The sequence below is a fragment of the Desmodus rotundus genome, chromosome 9 (genome assembly GCF_022682495.2).
Source record: "Desmodus rotundus isolate HL8 chromosome 9, HLdesRot8A.1, whole genome shotgun sequence".
Taxonomy (NCBI): domain Eukaryota; kingdom Metazoa; phylum Chordata; class Mammalia; order Chiroptera; family Phyllostomidae; genus Desmodus; species Desmodus rotundus.
The window spans coordinates 108,174,344-108,191,315 of record NC_071395.1 but is presented as its reverse complement, the minus strand read 5'-3'; the positions used below and the strand labels follow the sequence as shown (position 1 = coordinate 108,191,315).

The following is a 16,972-nucleotide window of genomic DNA, read 5'->3' as shown; positions in this document are numbered from 1 at the left end:
CTCTGAAGTAGAGCCCATTACTCTCTTCATTTTGTAGGCGAGGAACAGAAAGGCAAGTAACTTGTCCAGTCAAGATCGATTAAGTGATGGACCCCAGATTTCAGATGGTCTGACTCCAAAGTGCGCTTTTTTTCTTGATGGGGAGGACGTAGCTTGTTGGGGTTGGTGTGGCAGGTCCTACAGGCAAAGGGAAACTGAAGCTGTCATTAAACGGGAGAAACCAAAGCCGTTTCGGAGAATGAACAGCACTGTCCAAGGGAGTGGCCCAGAGGTGGGTAGAAAGTAGGTGTGGGGGGAGACAGCAGAGAGGGTGGTGGTCTGACCACAGCCCAATTGTCCCCTCACCGCTGATAGAGAGGTGGCGGGCTGGGCATGTTAGTGAGAGGAAATTGTCCGAGAGCCAAGCTTTCCAGGATTTTCTCCTGTTTTCCCTTCAGCAACCTGCCCTGGGCAGTGGCTCAGCTTTCTAGCTTTGTCCTTAAGTTCTGGGCATAGACAGGGGCCTGATTTAGGGAGGTAGGCTGGCCATCTAGAGCAGCTTTGGTTCTGCTCTCTCTCTCCCTTCATGAAAAGGACATGGGGCTGAGCAGAAGGAACACTCAGATGAGAGAGAGGAGGCCTGTGTTTCGGTGTAGCCGTAGAAGAAGGGACCGGCAGTGGTAGGCAGGGGGACACACATTTATTCTGGGGAGATAAGCAGAGATTTATTCTGGGAAGGGGAGCCTGAGATGCACCCTCAGGAAGTGCGGGTTAGACCCAAAGAACTGACCTATGTGGAGGTTTTGGCAAGGATCTGGAGCTGCTTCCGGATCGCTGGCGTCCAGGGCCCTGTGGCCTGGGGCTTGTGTTTCAGTGGTTTAGAGAAACAGGGAGGGAAGGCAGAAGTGAGGTAGCAGGCAGACCCCTTCTGGGCGCTTGGCTTTTTCTGCGGGTCAGTTGTGGCGCTGGCCTTTGCAATAAGCAAGGGGTTCAGCTGTACAAGTCGGAAGTCTTGGATGTTTAACTCCTCTGGGCTGTCAACTTTTTGCCTGAACCTTGTAGGCTCTGCCTTCTCGTTCTTAGGGGCCTCATATACACAGAGAACCTTGTTTTTCACCTTGTTTTGGATCCAGGGATCAGTTGAGGCCAAAACAACGAATGCTTCTTGTAGCTGCATTGAAATAAAGGCCCCGTGGCTGGCTGTCTTCAGGCTAAGGCTGGGAGTGGAGGGAGCAACCCAGGGGAGCTCTGGCCACAGGCCGCTATGGTCCCAAGGAATGAGGTCAAGGGATAGTGGCTGAGGGTTTATTCCCCTCTCCCTCCTGACAACACACCGCGGGGATGGATGGGACAGGCCTGGAGGAGGGGTTGGGAAGAGGAGCAGAGCAAGGAGCGCCTTACACTCTTCTTCACAGGCTGGCTGTGCTCCTCGTCCAGCATGTCCAGGAGCAAGTTGAGCACCTGCGGGCTGCGGACCCCCAGGACGCCCTGGCAGCGGCAGAGGACAGCACCTAAGGAGCCAGCCCCGGGAGGGCGCCCGCGCCTGCTCTTGCCCCTGCTCGCCCCCTTGAGGTGGCCTGTGGCCTGGAGAGCTGAGATGGGCTCCCAGCTGAGGTGTCCCTGTCCTTGCCTTCTAGGGTCGCTGCGGTGGCTGCCAGTACACACTACTCACCGGCAAAGGTTAAGAGGATTTCTGCAGTATCTAAGTGATGCCCCTCACACCCACCTCCTGTCCCCTGTCCCGCAGACCTCCGATCCCGAAGAAAAGGTTACTCTGAGCTCCAGGGCTGGAATTGTAGAATAAACAAGCCAGCAAACAACCTCCCCAAACTTTACAGCCCTTTTCTGCCCTCAGTAGTTTTGCTCAGCAGCCTGATGCCCCTGCCAGCAGCCCATCTGGTCAGAGAAGCAGAGCGTCTTACCAAGGAGATGACCGCCTCCTGGCGGGCAATGGCGTTTGAGCTCGTCAGTTGCCTGTGTCGAAGGGAGTGAGTGCGTGGTCCAGTTAAGGGGCAGAAGGAGGAAGGCTGATTGTTTCTTATTATGGCCCAGAGTGAGTTGGGCATACGGCTGCTGAGTGATGCTAATTTCATTAATTTCTCCCTCTTGTTTCTTGGGTCAGGAGAGGGGCTAGGAGGGGAAAGGCAGGTACTAGAATTGGTGAGAAGGTGCTTAATGACAGTTGCATCTGTCCAGAACTTGACCTTTTGTGTCCTCATCTCAGTCTGAGCTTTATAATGACAACCCTGCGTGGTAGGGGTAACCAGCGTCTTTTTACAGTTGGAGAAGAGCCCAGGAGTCAGAGGGACTTGGCCAGGGGCACAGGCAAGCGAGAGCTGGGGACTGGCAGCAGGTTCTCAGCTCTCTGACCCTCTGCCCCCTTCCCACAGCTTAGGACTTGGCCCTGGCAGCTCCCAGGCCAAGCCACTCACATCTCCACCAGGTTCAACATCATAGGCTTCATCTTGAGCTCTTCCACAGTTTGAGCCACAGCCTGCCTCATGGCCTGAAGAGGGAAGGGATGCAGGGGTGTACCCTTAAGTGCTTCACACACCTTTGTTGAACATTTAGTTTGTGCTACCCGTACGAAGGGCCTTGCTTGTGGTCTGGTAGGGGAAGCAGACAAGTGAGTAGGCAACAGCGTTGCCGTGATAAGGGTCACAGCTGAACTAAGTGTAGGGTGCGCACAGGAAGGTCTCCTAATTCAGTCTGCGCACCAGCAAGATTTCCTGGAGGAGTTAACTCCTCAACTGACACCTGAAGGGTGAGTGGGAGTTAACCAGGCAGAGGCCTGGGGGAGGGTGATATTCCCGGCAGAGGGGGAACAGGTGCAGAAGCCTGGAGTCAAGCGAGAGAGCTCAGAGGGTTTAGAGAACAGAAAATAGTTCAGTTCAGCTGGGTGACCAAACTACGACTCTCGAAAGTGCGGCACACTGGGACCACGGGAAAAAGTCGGGATGGGGCACCCTGAGCCCGGTCGGTGTGTGGTTCTGAGGGGGGAGTGGTTGAGACGAAGGTTGGTGTGTGGTTCTGAGGGGGAGCGGCTGAGATGAAGCTAGCGGGGAGCAGGCCTTGGGCGGTGAAGGACAGGGTGAACCCTTCTGAGGGCATCGGGGAGCCACTGCAAAGACTTGTGCCTAGGTGAGACGCAGCCTGACTCCCTTCTGTCTGATTCAGATAGAAGTTCTGCAGCGAGTTTTGTAGTAAGCTATTGTAAAGATAAAAGCAAGGGAACACAGGAGGGCAGACGTGAGTCTGTTTTGCAGTGGTTTGGCATTAGGATTGGTCTTGAAGGGACTGTTGTATTCTAACAGGCAGAAGGAGAGAGGAGTCACTAGTGGGTGTGACAGGTTTTTCACCCTGCAGAGGAGGGAGGCATCTTGCTGAGAGAACTGCCTGAGCAAAGGCAAGGTGGCTTGAAAACGTGGGCTGCGTTAGGGAAACAATGGAGTAGGGTGAATGTGATTCTCAGGCTGCCCGGGCCAGGGAGCCTGGGCTTCACTTACAAGGAAAGGCTCATTGTGTATCTTCCTCCTGAGCAGGTCAAAGACGAGTCCCTCCAGTCCCTGTGCCTGGATCTGCTCCGGCCCAATGGCCTTGAGCAGCTGGGTGGCTTCAAAGCGGTGCTGAGGGCAGCGGTGGGGAAGCATGAGGGACAGACCATCTTTCTTGTCCATCCCCCAACCCTGTCCTAGTGCTGCAGAAGCAAGGGCACCGGGCAGCCCTGGAGCTCACCTCAAGGACACTAGAATGGCACAGCTGGTCCAGGATGGCCCTGATGGCCTCGGCTGAGTGTATGTGCATCCTCTCGACCAGCATCCTAAGTGCCTGTCGGGGGCAGGCAGGGTCTAGAACTTGTGGGGGACGGGTGGGGTCCTGCCTCTCGAGTGTGCACATACATAAATGAATTCCCATGCAAATCCAGTATACACAGACACACGGACATTTAAGTCCATATGACCCCATACCCATGCATACACATATTCCCACACACATGACCCCACAGTACTCCCTGCTGAAGCTGCTTTCCCTGGGGTGAGGATGACAGGGCCCAAGCCCCATGGAAGTCAGCACTGGCCTCCGTTTCCCCTGTGCTCCCCAGGGAGCCCAGCCGCCTGCCCCTCGCACCTTCATACTCTGGGGCCTGGGCCCTTGGCGCATGCACTGCAGCAAGAACTCTCGGACTGTGTTGCTGCAGGGCCTCAGGAAGCCCAAGCACAGGGCTGCCTCCAAGGCTGCTTCGTTCGGCGACGTCTGTATCAGCATCTGCAGCACAGACACGAGCGTCCCTTCATCCCCGACTTGTGTCCTCTGGGAGGAAGACAGAAGGTGACGGGGCGGGGACTGTGTCTTCAGGCGGGCTTTGTTCAGAGGGCAGTGCGTTGCTGCTTCCAGACCATTCTCCCTCCCTGCTAAATGAGTCTCGTACTATCAGATTATTTTCTCCACTTCGCCTTATGTTTGCTGTCAGCTACTTGCTCCTAGGTCACACCCTCTCGTTTCTCTGTGACTTTATCTTCTGAATGGATCATTGCCACTCTCTCTAACACTTCTGCTGTCTAAATCCTGGCGTTAATAAAAACATGCATGTCACCAATCCAGCTCCTCTCCTCCAATAGCCCTGTCCTCCACTCTGTCGGCCACTAACTCCCACAGAGGGACTACCATTACTCATGACCGCAGCTTCTCCGCAACCTCCGTCCCACGGGTCGCACTCTCTGGCCATCGCCTCCTATCCTTCCAGCTCGCCTCCAACGCCCACGATTGTTGGACTCCACATGGCCTGGGTCTTCCTCTTCTCTGAACATTGGGGTGCCCAAGGCTTGATTCCTGGTTCTTTGGTTAGCAATCTCATCTAGCTGAGTGATATTACTTGCTCTCTATATGCCGACAACTCATTATGTTTCCTCTAGTTCAGACCTCTTTTCTAAACTCCAAATTCTATACCCAGTAGACATCGGCCCCCACTAGAATGTAAGCTCAACGAAAGCAGGGATCTTTGGCTCACTGATGTATCCTCCCAAAGGCCCAGGAGAGTGCCTGGCATGCGATAGCTGTTTAATGTATATTTGTCGAGTGAATAGGTGAATGCTGAATTCTGTTTCACTGGGAGCAGTGATGGGATCAAAGGGAGAAATCTTGGGTAGTGTCGGTGGACTCTCTTGGTCCCTGTCCCCTCCTGACAGAGGTTTTCCTTTAATAGGTAATTTTGGGGATGACAACGATGGGTACCATTCAAGGAGCACAGGCACCGAACTAGGCACTTCACACGCATCATCTCACCTAGTCTTCTCGACACTGCCATAAGGTAATTGCTATCTCCGATTTAGACATGGGCGAATAGTGGCTCTGGAAGCTGGCTTTTCAGAGGCCATGTGACTGCTAGGAGAGCTTCCGGTCAGGAAGGTCCACAAGACAATGCCTTCCCCATCAAAATGAGGAGCAAGCTTCGCTTCTCCCTGACCTAACCCCAAGCCAGCTCCGTCCATAGCCTTGTGCTGCCTTGCCCCGGTTACTGAGCTCCTCCCAATCACCTTGTGTTTGGGGACAGCAGCCCAGGAGTTGAGCGCTATTCGTAGTCCCCTCAGAGTATCCATCCTTTGCTCCTCGTTTTGCCCCTTCAACTGCGTGATGAGAGCCTGGATCACGTCCTTCTCCAGGCAACCTAGTCAGGGAGGGTCCTCAGGCCAGGGCAGAGCCTTCTCTCTGCCAGGCACCACTTGACTCTGCCGTGCCTTCAAGGCAGGTTCCAAGCACCAGGGCCTGAGGTGTTGCCCATCCTCCCAGGACACCAGAGCAGTGGCTGAGCACACCCTCGGTTCCAGTGTCCCTTTTCACTTCACCCGTCTCTGTCTGCCTGACAGTACCGAGGTGAGTTCTCAGACACTCCCACCCTGGGAGTGCGCATACTCTACTCCCTCCCATCCTTACCCAGAGGGCTTGGGGGCCACTCCTGTCTCACCTGCCCCAGCTCCCCGCCCAGAGAGAGGGTGCACTCACCCAGCATGGCCAGGGTTCTATAGGCCTCACGTACTACTTTCTCTGGACCGGTTTGGGCCTGATTTAAGAGGGAGGTGGTAGAAACATGTTGTAAGGAATGTCAGAGCTTTGAGAATCTCAGCTTAACTTCATTTTATAAAAGAGGAAACGGAGGCCTAGAGAGTGATTTGTCTTTGCCCAAATACAGGGTACAGCCAGGATGGTGCCAGGGGAGGAAGGCGACTTGGGAGTCAGACTTCTGTTCAAATACCTATCTGGGGTCTAGCAGCCACGCGGCCTTGGGCAAGTCGCTTGGCCTCTCAGGGCTTCCATTTTCTCACTAGGGAAATGCAGATACTACTACCTATTCCTAGTGTGGTAAGATTTAAATAAGATGGAGGAGGAAGCATGCTCTCCACTATAAACTGGCAAATAAACATGAGGCACTGATTCAGTTAGGGTGGAGAATGAACTCAGTCTCAGTTCTTGCCTAGCTTTTCAGTTGCCTCTTCTTAGACAAAAGGGATCTTCAGACTCTGCCTTCCCCGACCTTTTAGATCAAGCAGCCCTTTAAGGAAGCCAAGGGCATGAGGCGGTGTGTGCTGCACCCCGGCCGCTCTCCTCCCCAGGGCTGACCCACCGTCCTTGCCCCCTTGCGAGACCTGTGTGCCCATGTGCCCATGGTCCTCATGCCCTGTTCCCTCTTCTCCAGAACCCGGTGCGGCCCCCGACTCACCACCTGGAGTAGCGCCTCTATGACAAACTGCTCCCCGACGCCCAGGCACCCCAGAGCCTGCAGGAGCAGGGGTGGAGGAAAGGGGAGAGACCTTGGATACTGCCCCAGGGGTTACCATTCACTGCACATGGCTGGATTTTGTTCTTGGAACACCACCCCACCCTTACCCCCCCAACCTCAAGCATCTTTCTGCCCTCCAGCTCAGCCAGCTCCTGCCTGCAGCCATTCTCGCCTACCCTTACCACGTCTCACCTGTGCCGCGTAGAGCTGCTCGTCCTCTCTGGGAGCTTTTAGGCTTTCCGTGAGTTCCTGCCCATCCAGAGGAGCCAGTGGAAAGGAAGAAAGAGGTCAATATAGTTGCAGAACTTCCAGATGAAAGGAGCTCATCCACTCCGATCCCTTGTCCTCTCCTCCCTCCACTTGGCAGACAGGGGTCTAGGGCTAAAGGATGGAGTGAGCCCAAGGTAAGGGCGTCCGCAGGAAGGGAGTCTCCCCTTCCTCCCTCCCACCACGGTCCCTGACCTTTAATCTTTGCCACTTCAGGGAGTCCCCAGTAGGGAGTAAAGACTTGGGTTCCTTCTGAGGTTTTACAGTCAGCTGGATCATGGGGAGATAGGCTTTTTGGGTGGCAGTGCCCTCTTTGAGGTACCTGTGTAAGAAACTGCACAGGCAGCTTTGGTCCCCTCGTTCCCTCTCTCCCGCCTTCACAAATTCTCCTCTGCCCCTGGTTCTCAGCTCAGCTCAGAGATGGGACCAGAGGAAGGCAGATGAGCCTCCACCTGCCCCAGGGTCCTCCCTGGGGTCTGTAGGCTGACTTGCTCCCCTCCCGGCCCCACCACACCCCTGCCTTCCCCTTCCTGGGTGGGGAGGGTGTGGAGAACAGGGAGGGCTAAGGCACACATACCTAGGGCAGGCTCTCATTTTCTGCCACATCTTCTGGGCCTCCCGCTCCGGTCGCTCATTATACAGGGTTTGCCAGTATGTATAAAGCTCAGGCTTCTCGGAGTAATAGTAAGGTGCTGACTTTGACTGGCTTGGGTGCTGCCTCCAGCACTCTGGGCTTGGGGGGAACTCCTCCTTTGGCATCTGGGGCGGTGGGCGGGGGGGGAGTGTAAGTGGCAGAGCGGTCCCCAATTTAGTAAACACCACACAAATGAAAACAGGACATTCAGTGCCATTTGGACTGCTGGTAATGAATGCAATATTTGGGACATATATATATACCAAAAATGATATGATTTTTGTCTGAAGTTCAAATTTAACTGGGATGAGGACCCCTGTGTTATGAATAAAAATGACTCATCCTTAAGCACTGCCTGCTTGTCATCCCAGGCCTTACAGATACTATCTCGCAGCAGCTCCGCCAAGGGTGCCGCACAAGGCTTGGCCCGTGACAGAGGAGGCTTCTGAGGCTCAGGGAGGGAAAGACTTGTCCAAGAATTAGTGGCAGCCCCAAGGGTGAGTGTTGGGGTTCTGTGAACTGGCCTTAATGGGACGGGACAGTCTGCTGTCCCTCCTACTTCAACAAAGCTGCCAGGGAGGCAAAAGGTAGGGGTCTTACCTGGAAGCAGGACAGGGGCAGGTAAACAGGTGCTGAGGCTTTTTTAAGTTCTGGGGTAAGAACGAGACAGCAGGTTAAAGAACCACCCATTCAGGCATCCGTTGATTTGGCCTTTAGTGAACGCTAGTGCCAGGGAGGTAAACGGGCACCATTCCTGTCCTTCGGGGCTCATGGTTTTCTGGTACCTTGCCGCTCATAATGTGTTTGGAGTGGCACCGAATGGCCATCGCGGGGGAGTTTCTCAGAAGTGCAGACCCTCAGGCTCCCCCCCCAGGCCTCCCAAGTCAGGGTCTCCATTTTAACCAGATTTCGATGTACGGGGGTCCGGCAGAAGCAATGCCGCTGAGTGCGTTGGTAGGGTACGTGACTGTCTCGCACAAGACGGACGGCAATTTGAACATTTCACCTAAAACGTCGTGTGGTGTGCTTGAGTGTGATATTGTTGTGTTACAGAATTTCATGCTCATGATTTTGTAAAAATAAAAGAGTTGGTATAGGTTACCAGCTCATAAAACAAAAAACATGGGGGCGTTATTTGTGCCGGACCTTGTCCTTCAAAGTTTGAGGGACACTGGTCTGCCTGGCAGAGTGGCTCTCCAACACAGCTCTTGGCTGTGTCTTAGAATTTTTTGAGGGAACTTTTAACCTGCCTTGGCCCTACGTAAGACTAACCAAATCAGAACAGGTTCTCTGGGGAAGGGGCCTAGTTAGTTTAGGAAGCTCCCCAGAGGATTCTAACGCGTAGCTCCTGGTGAAACCGGGCGGTCTTGGTGGGTGGTTCTCACACTTGAGTGTGTGTTAGAATCCTCTGGGGAGCTTGTTAGAACACATGTCTGGGACTCGTCCCTAGAGTGTTGACTCAGGAGATCTGGAGTCAGTCCGAGAATTTGCATTTCTGAGAAGATGCTGATGCTCCTGGTACAGGGACCGCACTTGGAGAACCTCTGGACTAGCTGGTGAGACGGAACTGTTTATTGGAGATTGCCGGAGGGAACCAAAGCTGAAGGCACAGGTGGTGCAGATGAGGGGCCCTGCACCTGGCTGGGAGGATCGGAGAAGGTCTCCCAGAGATTATACAAGCTGAGTCTTCAGGCCAAGCCCAAGGGGGAGGGGCCCTGAGCATGGGGAACAACTTACGCAAAGATTTGGAGGTCTGAGAATTAGGTAGAGAGCCAGGGTGCAGGCGTGGGAGCAGAAGCTGGAGAAACCCAAGGTGTCCCACCTTCGAGGACCCTGGAGACTTACCTTGAGGGCTGTGGGGAGCCACCAAAGTGTCCAGGGGCCTACCCTGACCCCACCCATGGATTTGCTGAGCTCACCCAGACCCCTGCCTGGGAGGGGAGCCAGGGAGCTTTCCTTCTCAGACCCTCAGCCCAGATTCTGTCCTCTCCATTCCAGCCTCACCTTTGATCCTGTCTGGATATTCCAGCCAGGGGTACTTGAGCATTGACCTGGAGATGTCAGAGATATCGACTGACTTTTCGTAGGCCATCCTTTTATTGTCCTGGTGGGGCTGGAGGGGACTCGGGCAGGGTGGTGGTGGTGGCGGTAGAATACAGGGCCTTCGGGGGAGTGGGACACAGCTCAGGGAGACCTGTCTTGGGCCACACGAGAGGGACTAGTGAGGTGTGCGGGCTTCTGGAGATAGAAGCTTCCACGTGCTGAGCAGCCAGGTCTCCTAGGGGAATAGAACGCTCCAGTTCCATTCTGGAGCCCAGGCCCCGGCAACCACTGGCTTGTGGATGGAGCTGGTTGTTTTACCTCTGGGAGCTTCAGTTTCCTCCTCCGAAGAGTGGGGAAGTCATGCCCATCTAGATAACTAGAGGGGCTGTGGTGAGGCATAAATTTAAAAAAAAAAAAAAAAAAAGCCAAGGTGTTTGGTGAAGTGTCAGGCTCACTTAAGCCCATGTTAGGGGCAAGTGTTCTCAGGATCAGTCGTCAGTGAAACGGCAGGGGTGGGAAAGCCCCTCTTAGACACACCTCCCTCCCTGGCGGTGAGAGACTGTGCTAACTCTGTGGTAAGCTGTTCATACCTCCTACTTTTGCATATGCTGTTCCCTCTGCCTGTCAGGACTTCCATTTTCTTTTCCACCTTTTAAACAGGTTTTCAAAATTTTCAAAGCCTATTTAAATGTTATCTGCCCTGGCTGGTGCGGCTCAGTGGATTGAGTGCCAGTCTGTGCATCAAAGCGTCACCGGTTCAGTTCCCAGTCAGGGCATGTGCCTGGGTTGCGGGCCAGGTCCCCAGTAGGGGGCACATGAGAGGCAACCACACATTGATGTTTCTCTCCCTCTCTTTCTCCCTCCCTTTCCCTCTCTCTAAACATAAATAAATAAAATCTTTTAAAAAATGTTATCTTTTAAGTCTCTTTTCTCCCCCAGGCTCTGTGCCTCACCCCATTCACAGGTATAATCCCCCTGCCCCCAATCTGACCACAACATTTTGTATTGGTGCCTCCCTTTATTTTTTTAAAAGATTTATTTATTTATGTTTAGAGAGGGGAAGGGAGGGAGGGTGAGAAATGTCAATGTGTGGTTGCCTCTCCAGTGCCCCCTGCTGGGGACCTGGCCCACAACCCAGGCATGTGCCCTAGACTGAGAATTGAGCCCATAACCCTTTGGTTCTCAGGCTGGCACTCAATCCACTGAGTCACACCAGCCAGGGCTCCCTTTATTTATTTTTTAAAAGATTTTTATTTTCCATGGCCCCCAAATCTAGGGTGGACAGCAGACCTGTGCCCGCCCTGGACCCCTGAGTGCATAGCACTCATGAGGAAGTCAGGGTCCCGAGGAGGAAATCAAACCAGGAGCCAGCTTTGTAATCGCCTCAAGAATTTTAATGGAAAGCTGATTTCTCACTTCTGCCAGTCAGCCTATCCCAGTGAGGGGCCGAGATCAGAGCTCTGGCCACGGGACATTTCCGCAGAAGCCCAGTTTTTCATCCTTCTTCACCTCCAGAGGCATGCTGACTTCCTTCCTCATTGCAGAGCTGAGGGGCCTGAAGCTCACAGCCTCGGGATTTCCTGTGCTTGACACAGAGCAGAATGTAGGGAGCTCTTGGAGGCTTTAGGTGCTGGAGGCTTTTATAGCTGCTGCTGTGTGGTGGAATCTGGGTCCTGCAGGGAGCGGTGGGAGTAGGGGATTGGGGAGAAGCCTCCTAAGCTGGTGAGGCCAAAAGCAAGAAGCACTAAGAAAGTTGGCACAAGTTCAGCTTCCAGGCGCCCTCCATCCTAGCTCATCTCCAAAGTGTTGATGTAGTCCCGCACCCATTTCTTCTCTGGGTCGGCACACACCTGGCGCTTCTTTCTGGTGATTAGGCTGTGGGAGAGGAGGACAAGAGAGAGAGGCCTGGTCAGCGCTCAGGCGCCCAGTTTCAGGGACGAGGCAGATTGAAGTGTAAGGGGAGATGAGGGTGGTACTGGCTGGGTTGGTTTGGGAGCTCTGTAAGACTGTATCTGTGGCTTTTAAGGAAAGGACATTTGCTCTTCAGCTGATTCAAAGGGCTCCAAGCCAGAGCAGATTTGTGTGCATTGTAACTCACACACAAACACAAACATGTGAGCCTGGAGAGCTAAGGGGATGTGGGGCCAGAGGAGCCCAGGGTGGAGCTGGTCGACCACAGTGGGCCTAGAGAGAGGTGTTTCCAACGAACACGCTACTTTGGGGCTAGCCCTATCCTCTGGGCCTTTCTCGTTCGGGCTTCTCCTTTGGGATGTTTTCAGACAAAGCGAAGGCTTAGGTTGTCTGGTGAGAATGAGGGGTTTTGGTCCCTTTCCGCGCTCTATCTTGGATAGTGTTCACTCTCAGGGAAGCTGCTCCCCCTTCTCTGAGCCTCTCTCAGGGCCATGCGACCATCTCTCTCTCTCCCACCCTGGCTTGCAGAGAAGAGAAAGGGAGCAGAAGGGGTGTCCTGGGCTCTTGTGCCTCCTAGTGTTTTCTTGTTTGGGGCAGTGACGGAGCTTCAGACCCTGCCCCTGCCCTGGTTAAGTCATACAGGAAATCCTGCTGACTCACTGTCTTCTCTCCTCTGCCTCTTCGGCCTGTGGCCAGGAAGTCAGAAGGCCAGGAAACCAACATCTGGGGTCAGGGCCCTCCAGTGTGATACTGGATAACAGCCTCTCCGCGCCAGGCCTTCTCTCCCTGCGCCCATACTGGGCACCCTCTACTTGCCTACCTCTCCTCTTGCTCCATCTCGTGGGAGCCTCCACCTCCACCTGGTCCATGAGAATTACTTAAAAGTTGCTGCCCTTTTCTTTCCATGTGCTTTCCCAAGTCTCTGGCCCTGGGTGTAGCACACAGTGGGTGCTTAATGGATGGTTACTGAATGAGTAAGTGAATGGATTGCATTCACTCATCAAGTTTCACTTGTCCCTTCTATATATTCAATAATACATTTAGGGGAGGAGAAGGAAATATTTTAATTTTATCTTTCATTTTATTCTTACCGCTTTGACCCAGTGGGGAGAATAATTCTATTTTACTCCACTTGACAGATGAGAAATGGAGGCTCAGAGAGGTTAAGAGATGGGCTCGAGCTCATGCGGCTCACAGCTGGCGAGGCTGGGACTCTAACAGCCTAGGCCTGGCGCCCACTAGGATGACGCTCATCGCCACTCTTATGCTGGGGGTCCCTTCCTCCTGTAAAAGAATGTCATATCTCTAGTCCCAACACCCTTTCTCTAGCTGCCAACCTCAGTCCCAGGCTCTCTGCTAGATGTTTCCACAGGGTGGTCGTGCTGGTACCTTGGTTCGTTCTTTCTTTCTTTCTTTCTTTCTTTCTTTCTTTTTTATTCTCACTCAAGGACACATTTCTCTCTCTCTCTCTCTCTCTCTCTCTCTCTCTCTCTCTCTCTCTCTCTCTCTTCCGTTGCTCCTAGAGAGAGGGGAAAAGAGAGAGGAGGGGAAAGAAAGAAACATTGATATAGGAGGGAAACATCAATTGGTTGCCTCCCTTATGCACCTGGATGGGCGATCGTAGGTGCCCGGACTGGGGATGGAACCCAGAGTTTGATTCCACTCTAGGCATGCGCCCTGACCAGAATCAAACCTGCAACCCTTCAGTTAGTTACCGGGCGATGCTCCAGCCAACTGGGCCACCTGGCCAGGGCACTCTTTCCCCTTTAAACAGCCCTTCTTCAGGGGGCTCCTCACTTCTCCAGCGATCTGGATGGAAGCCCCAGCATCACCCTTGCCCCTTCTCTCTTGCTTGCTCCTGACTTCATATCACTGGACAGGGCTTGCTGACTGCACCTCTGAAGGTTTCTCCCCCGTCTCTCCCTCCTTCCCTTTCGGGTACTGTCCAGCCTTCAATACTACTCCCGTGGATGATGACAACGGCCTCCCCATGGGACCCCTATTTTCTGGGCTTTCCTGTCCCTGCTCATGCCACACGTGGCAAGGCTAACACTTCGGCGCCCTCGTGCTGCCACTCAAAGCCCCCAGGCTCCACATAAACCAAAGGAGAGCCCTGGCAACAGGCCCTTGTCCGGTACACCCAGTCCCTCAGGCTTTTCTATTCCCAACTCAAACAGCACCTTTTGCAGCAAACTCCCCTGAAATCCCTTCTCCTGAGCCCTGAAGCCTTTGGTCATGTTCTAATGCAGGGTGGGCTAGTCTGTCTCGTCCTCTGATCCAGCTGTGAGCCCCACGGGTAGGGTGGGAGGTGCACTCCTCTCTGCTTGCCCACCTGTCTGTGACAGGTGCTCAAAGGCGGACTTTCTACTTTTGAAAAATATTTGTTTTTAGAAGTGAAACTCATAGCGCTGAATATTAGAGCTATACTTTGAAGGGTTCTTTAGAACTCAAGGCCAACTCTGAGCGCCCATGACTCTGCCAGTGCCACAGGAGGTTTTTGGATTTAAAAACGTCACCAGGATATAGGAAACGTCATGATGGTCTCATTTTCATTGTTTAAGTATTGTCTTAAATTTCTTAAGCAGCTATCACTCATGGCCTGGCTACAGAGACAGGCGGTGTCCCTCACTTCCTGGGTGCCGTAGGGCAACTCAGCCCTGGCTGGGTCTCAGTTTCATCATCTGAACCGGGGAGAGCTATGCGTACCTCTTAGGGCTGCTACGGTGACATTAGAGACATCGGACACACAGTGGCACTTCCTAGGTAGTAGGGATTATTATATATTTTTGAATGCATTAGCTTGCATATTTAAAGGAGAATCTCATTTTATTATTTCTTCACCCACCAATATATATATATTTTTTACATAAGTGACTGCAACCGGGACCCTGACTTCTGACCGCTCCTCCCTAGTTCCCTGGGGCTGTGGGTGGATTTGTCTGATTGGCTGTGGGATGTGGGGGTCTGGGGGTTCTTAACTGGAAAGGGATGACCGAGTTGACCTTTGGGCACGAGCTTTGCAGATGATGTGCAAGGGAGACCTGGTCTAGTCCATCGGAGTGGAGAGGACCCTCCGAGAACATCTTGTCTAATCCTTCTCATGAGAGCTGGGGAACCTGAAGCTGGAGTGGGTGGGGCCATGGCTATTTGAGCAGCTAGAGGATGGGAGGGAGTGGATGGGGCACCCTCCCAGGGGCATGGGCTCTGCAACAAAAGAGGTCCCTTCCTCACCCCCCCCCCCCCCGGAGGGTTCCGTAGGACTTCAACTCACACGACTGCCGGCATGGAACACTTGCTGCTGGTGTAGAAATACTCCTGGAGGTGGGCCCGGGGCACCGGGCGGGAGATGTAGGCAAAGCAGCAGGGAGTGGTGTCGGAGGCATCTGGGAGGAGGAAGGAAGGAGACCCTTGTGTTCATTGTCGGCGCACACTGGGTATGGTGCTGGCTACTTTACGTGACTTATCTTAGATGGACCGTGATCCTCCCTGGGCTGAGACCGGGATCGGAGAGGTAAAGTCACTTTGCCATGGACACACAGTGACAGAGAGGGAACTCCAACAGAGGGCTGAGGGGATTTCTCCAGTCCCTCATCTAATCCTTGAGCCTGGCTTGCACCCTTCTCTCTACACCATCGCCCCATGCCTTTGGCTCTCAGGATACAGCTGGGCCTCCTCCTGACTTAGCTTGGGCCCTCTGCCCTAATTCTTGCCCTCCTAGGATCCTCGATGGATTCAGAGCTTGGTTTCTTTGAGGCCTACGGGGGGCTGGGAGGAGGCTTCCAAAACTCCGAGTGAAGGTGCACACTGGCTGCTAGGAGCCTTGACTGAGCCACAGTAAAATGTGCTCAAACAGAGGAGGAGGGTTTTCATTGGTCATTTAATTCAGGATGACCCTGGGAAATGTCAGTTGCCATTTTCCAGCGGAGAAGGAGGGTTTAAGAGGCAAATAGAACTGGGTTTGAACCCCAGATTCTCTCCTTCCTAGCTGTGTGATCTTGGCAAGCTACTTAACCTCTCTGGGCTTCTGTTTCCCCATCTGTAAGTCAAGGACAGCTACTCAAAGAATAGTTGTGGCTATTAAATAAGATGACCTGTATAAAGCAATCAGCAAAATACTTGACCCATAGTAGGTGCAATATTTCATTAGCTTTCATTATCCTTCCCCAAGCCCCATTTCTTTCTCTCTATGAAATGGGGCAAAATATCACTGTCCCAGGAGCATTTCAGTTAAATGCTTGTAAGTGTCTTAGAAACCCTGCTGGTGTTGGGCATGAGCCAGCCGTGTTTGCAGGTCAGCCTGAGCTTCCCCTGCCTTCTAATAACGCCCCCAGCCCCACCACCAGTCTGCACTGGTGAGCACCTGTGCTTGGGATGCAGACCCTGGAGACACAGAAAATTTAATCAGAGGGTCCCTGCCATGATGTGGTTTAGAGATCTATCAGGCACCACTGGGCACCCGGGAGAAGCAGTGAGGAAGAATGTAAACCATAGGGTCCAGACAGTATAAAGGCTACAGTGGAAAAGAGGGCACGGTCCGACTCAAGTGGTCAGGACCGGGACTTACATGGCGAGGCCGATGCAGGAGTGCACAAGGCGGCAGCGGCAAAGAGGACAGCCAGGGCTGCAGTGGGGACCTCCATGGTACCTGAGGGCAGAGGCTGTGGAAGCTCCTGGGCTTTCTTAGGGACCTCTGCAGGGAAGCTCTGCAGCTCAGACTGGCCCTTTATAGGGAGTGAGACAGGCCACTAGAGGGGGTGTCCCCAGGAGGGAGTTTCCAAAACAGTAGCCATGCAAAGGCTGACATCATAAGTGAAATTGCATTAAAGGGAAAAGAAAACTGAAATAGCCTCCGGAACTGTGAAGCTCTCTGCCTCTTCCTCTTCCTCGTCCTATCCCTCTCCCTCCACCTCTCCCTCCACCTCTCCCTCTCCCTCTCCCTTTCCCTCTCCTTCTCCTTCTCTCTCTCCCTGACTCTTACTCTCTCTTTCCCTCTCTCTCTCCTCCTCACCACCCTCGTATCCAGAGGGAGCTCATCGGTTCCCCCTTTGCCCTCAAGGAGAGCTGGCACAAGCGCTGGTGGGAAACCTCGTCCTCTGCTCCATCCTCAGCACCGTCCTCCAGGGCAGGGTTCCTCCCCAGAGGCTGGGAAGCTGCTTCCCTAAGGGCAGGAGGAGGGACAGTTAGGGCAGACTCAGTAACGACTGAGTGTTTATTTGGTTGCTTTCAAAGTTCTTTCTGATGCATTACAGGTCTGTATCTTCTCTTTGTCATCCACAGAAGGATGTTGTTTATGAGGTGTTCTACTGAGAAGGGGGTCCTCTGACATATAGTCCCCAAGGGAGGTGATCGGGCAGTGGGTCTGA

General features: G+C 53.5%; 2 protein-coding genes across 3 annotated transcripts; both read right to left on the bottom strand.

The window, feature by feature from the left end:
• Positions 1-737: 737 nt before the first annotated feature.
• HEATR9 (HEAT repeat containing 9) lies at positions 738-9,747 on the bottom strand. Of its 2 annotated transcripts, none has more exons than XM_045189923.2 (15): positions 9,660-9,747; positions 8,256-8,305; positions 7,593-7,780; positions 7,506-7,512; positions 6,947-7,003; positions 6,695-6,751; positions 5,980-6,037; positions 5,514-5,644; positions 4,108-4,290; positions 3,715-3,807; positions 3,486-3,605; positions 2,412-2,485; positions 1,902-1,953; positions 1,381-1,467; positions 738-1,150 (listed from the first exon to the last, which is right to left on the bottom strand). In XM_045189923.2, the coding sequence occupies exons 1-15, from the start codon at positions 9,745-9,747 to the stop codon at positions 770-772; spliced, it is 1,626 nt and encodes a 541-aa protein (XP_045045858.2). In that variant the 3' UTR covers positions 738-769. The 2 variants fall into 2 exon arrangements, with proteins under 2 accessions (XP_045045858.2, XP_024409767.2); XM_024553999.3 differs by lacking the exon at positions 7,506-7,512 and adding an exon at positions 7,217-7,343 and having other exon boundaries at positions 7,599-7,780.
• A 1,323-nt stretch (positions 9,748-11,070) lies between these two features.
• On the bottom strand, positions 11,071-16,332 carry CCL5 (C-C motif chemokine ligand 5). Its single transcript, XM_024553958.3, has 3 exons — positions 16,174-16,332; positions 14,881-14,992; positions 11,071-11,573 (listed from the first exon to the last, which is right to left on the bottom strand). Exons 1-3 carry the CDS (start codon positions 16,247-16,249, stop codon positions 11,486-11,488), a joined length of 276 nt encoding a protein of 91 aa, XP_024409726.1. The 5' UTR covers positions 16,250-16,332; the 3' UTR covers positions 11,071-11,485.
• Between the last annotated feature and the right edge of the window lie 640 nt (positions 16,333-16,972).

Coding starts and splice junctions, on each gene's coding strand:
- HEATR9 (XM_024553999.3), bottom strand. CDS start 9,747: ATGGCCTACGAAAAGTCAGTCGATATCTCTGACATCTCCAGGTCAATG. Junction 7,004..7,216: donor TGAAGTGGCAAAGATTAAAG/GTCAGGGACCGT, acceptor CTGGATGGGCAG/GAACTCACGGAAAGCCTAAA. Junction 2,486..3,485: donor TACACAATGAGCCTTTCCTT/GTAAGTGAAGCC, acceptor TTCCCTCTTCAG/GCCATGAGGCAGGCTGTGGC.
- CCL5 (XM_024553958.3), bottom strand. CDS start 16,249: ATGGAGGTCCCCACTGCAGCCCTGGCTGTCCTCTTTGCCGCTGCCGCC. Junction 14,993..16,173: donor TCCTGCATCGGCCTCGCCAT/GTAAGTCCCGGT, acceptor TCCTCCTCCCAG/ATGCCTCCGACACCACTCCC. Junction 11,574..14,880: donor TGTTCCATGCCGGCAGTCGT/GTGAGTTGAAGT, acceptor CCTCTCCCACAG/CCTAATCACCAGAAAGAAGC.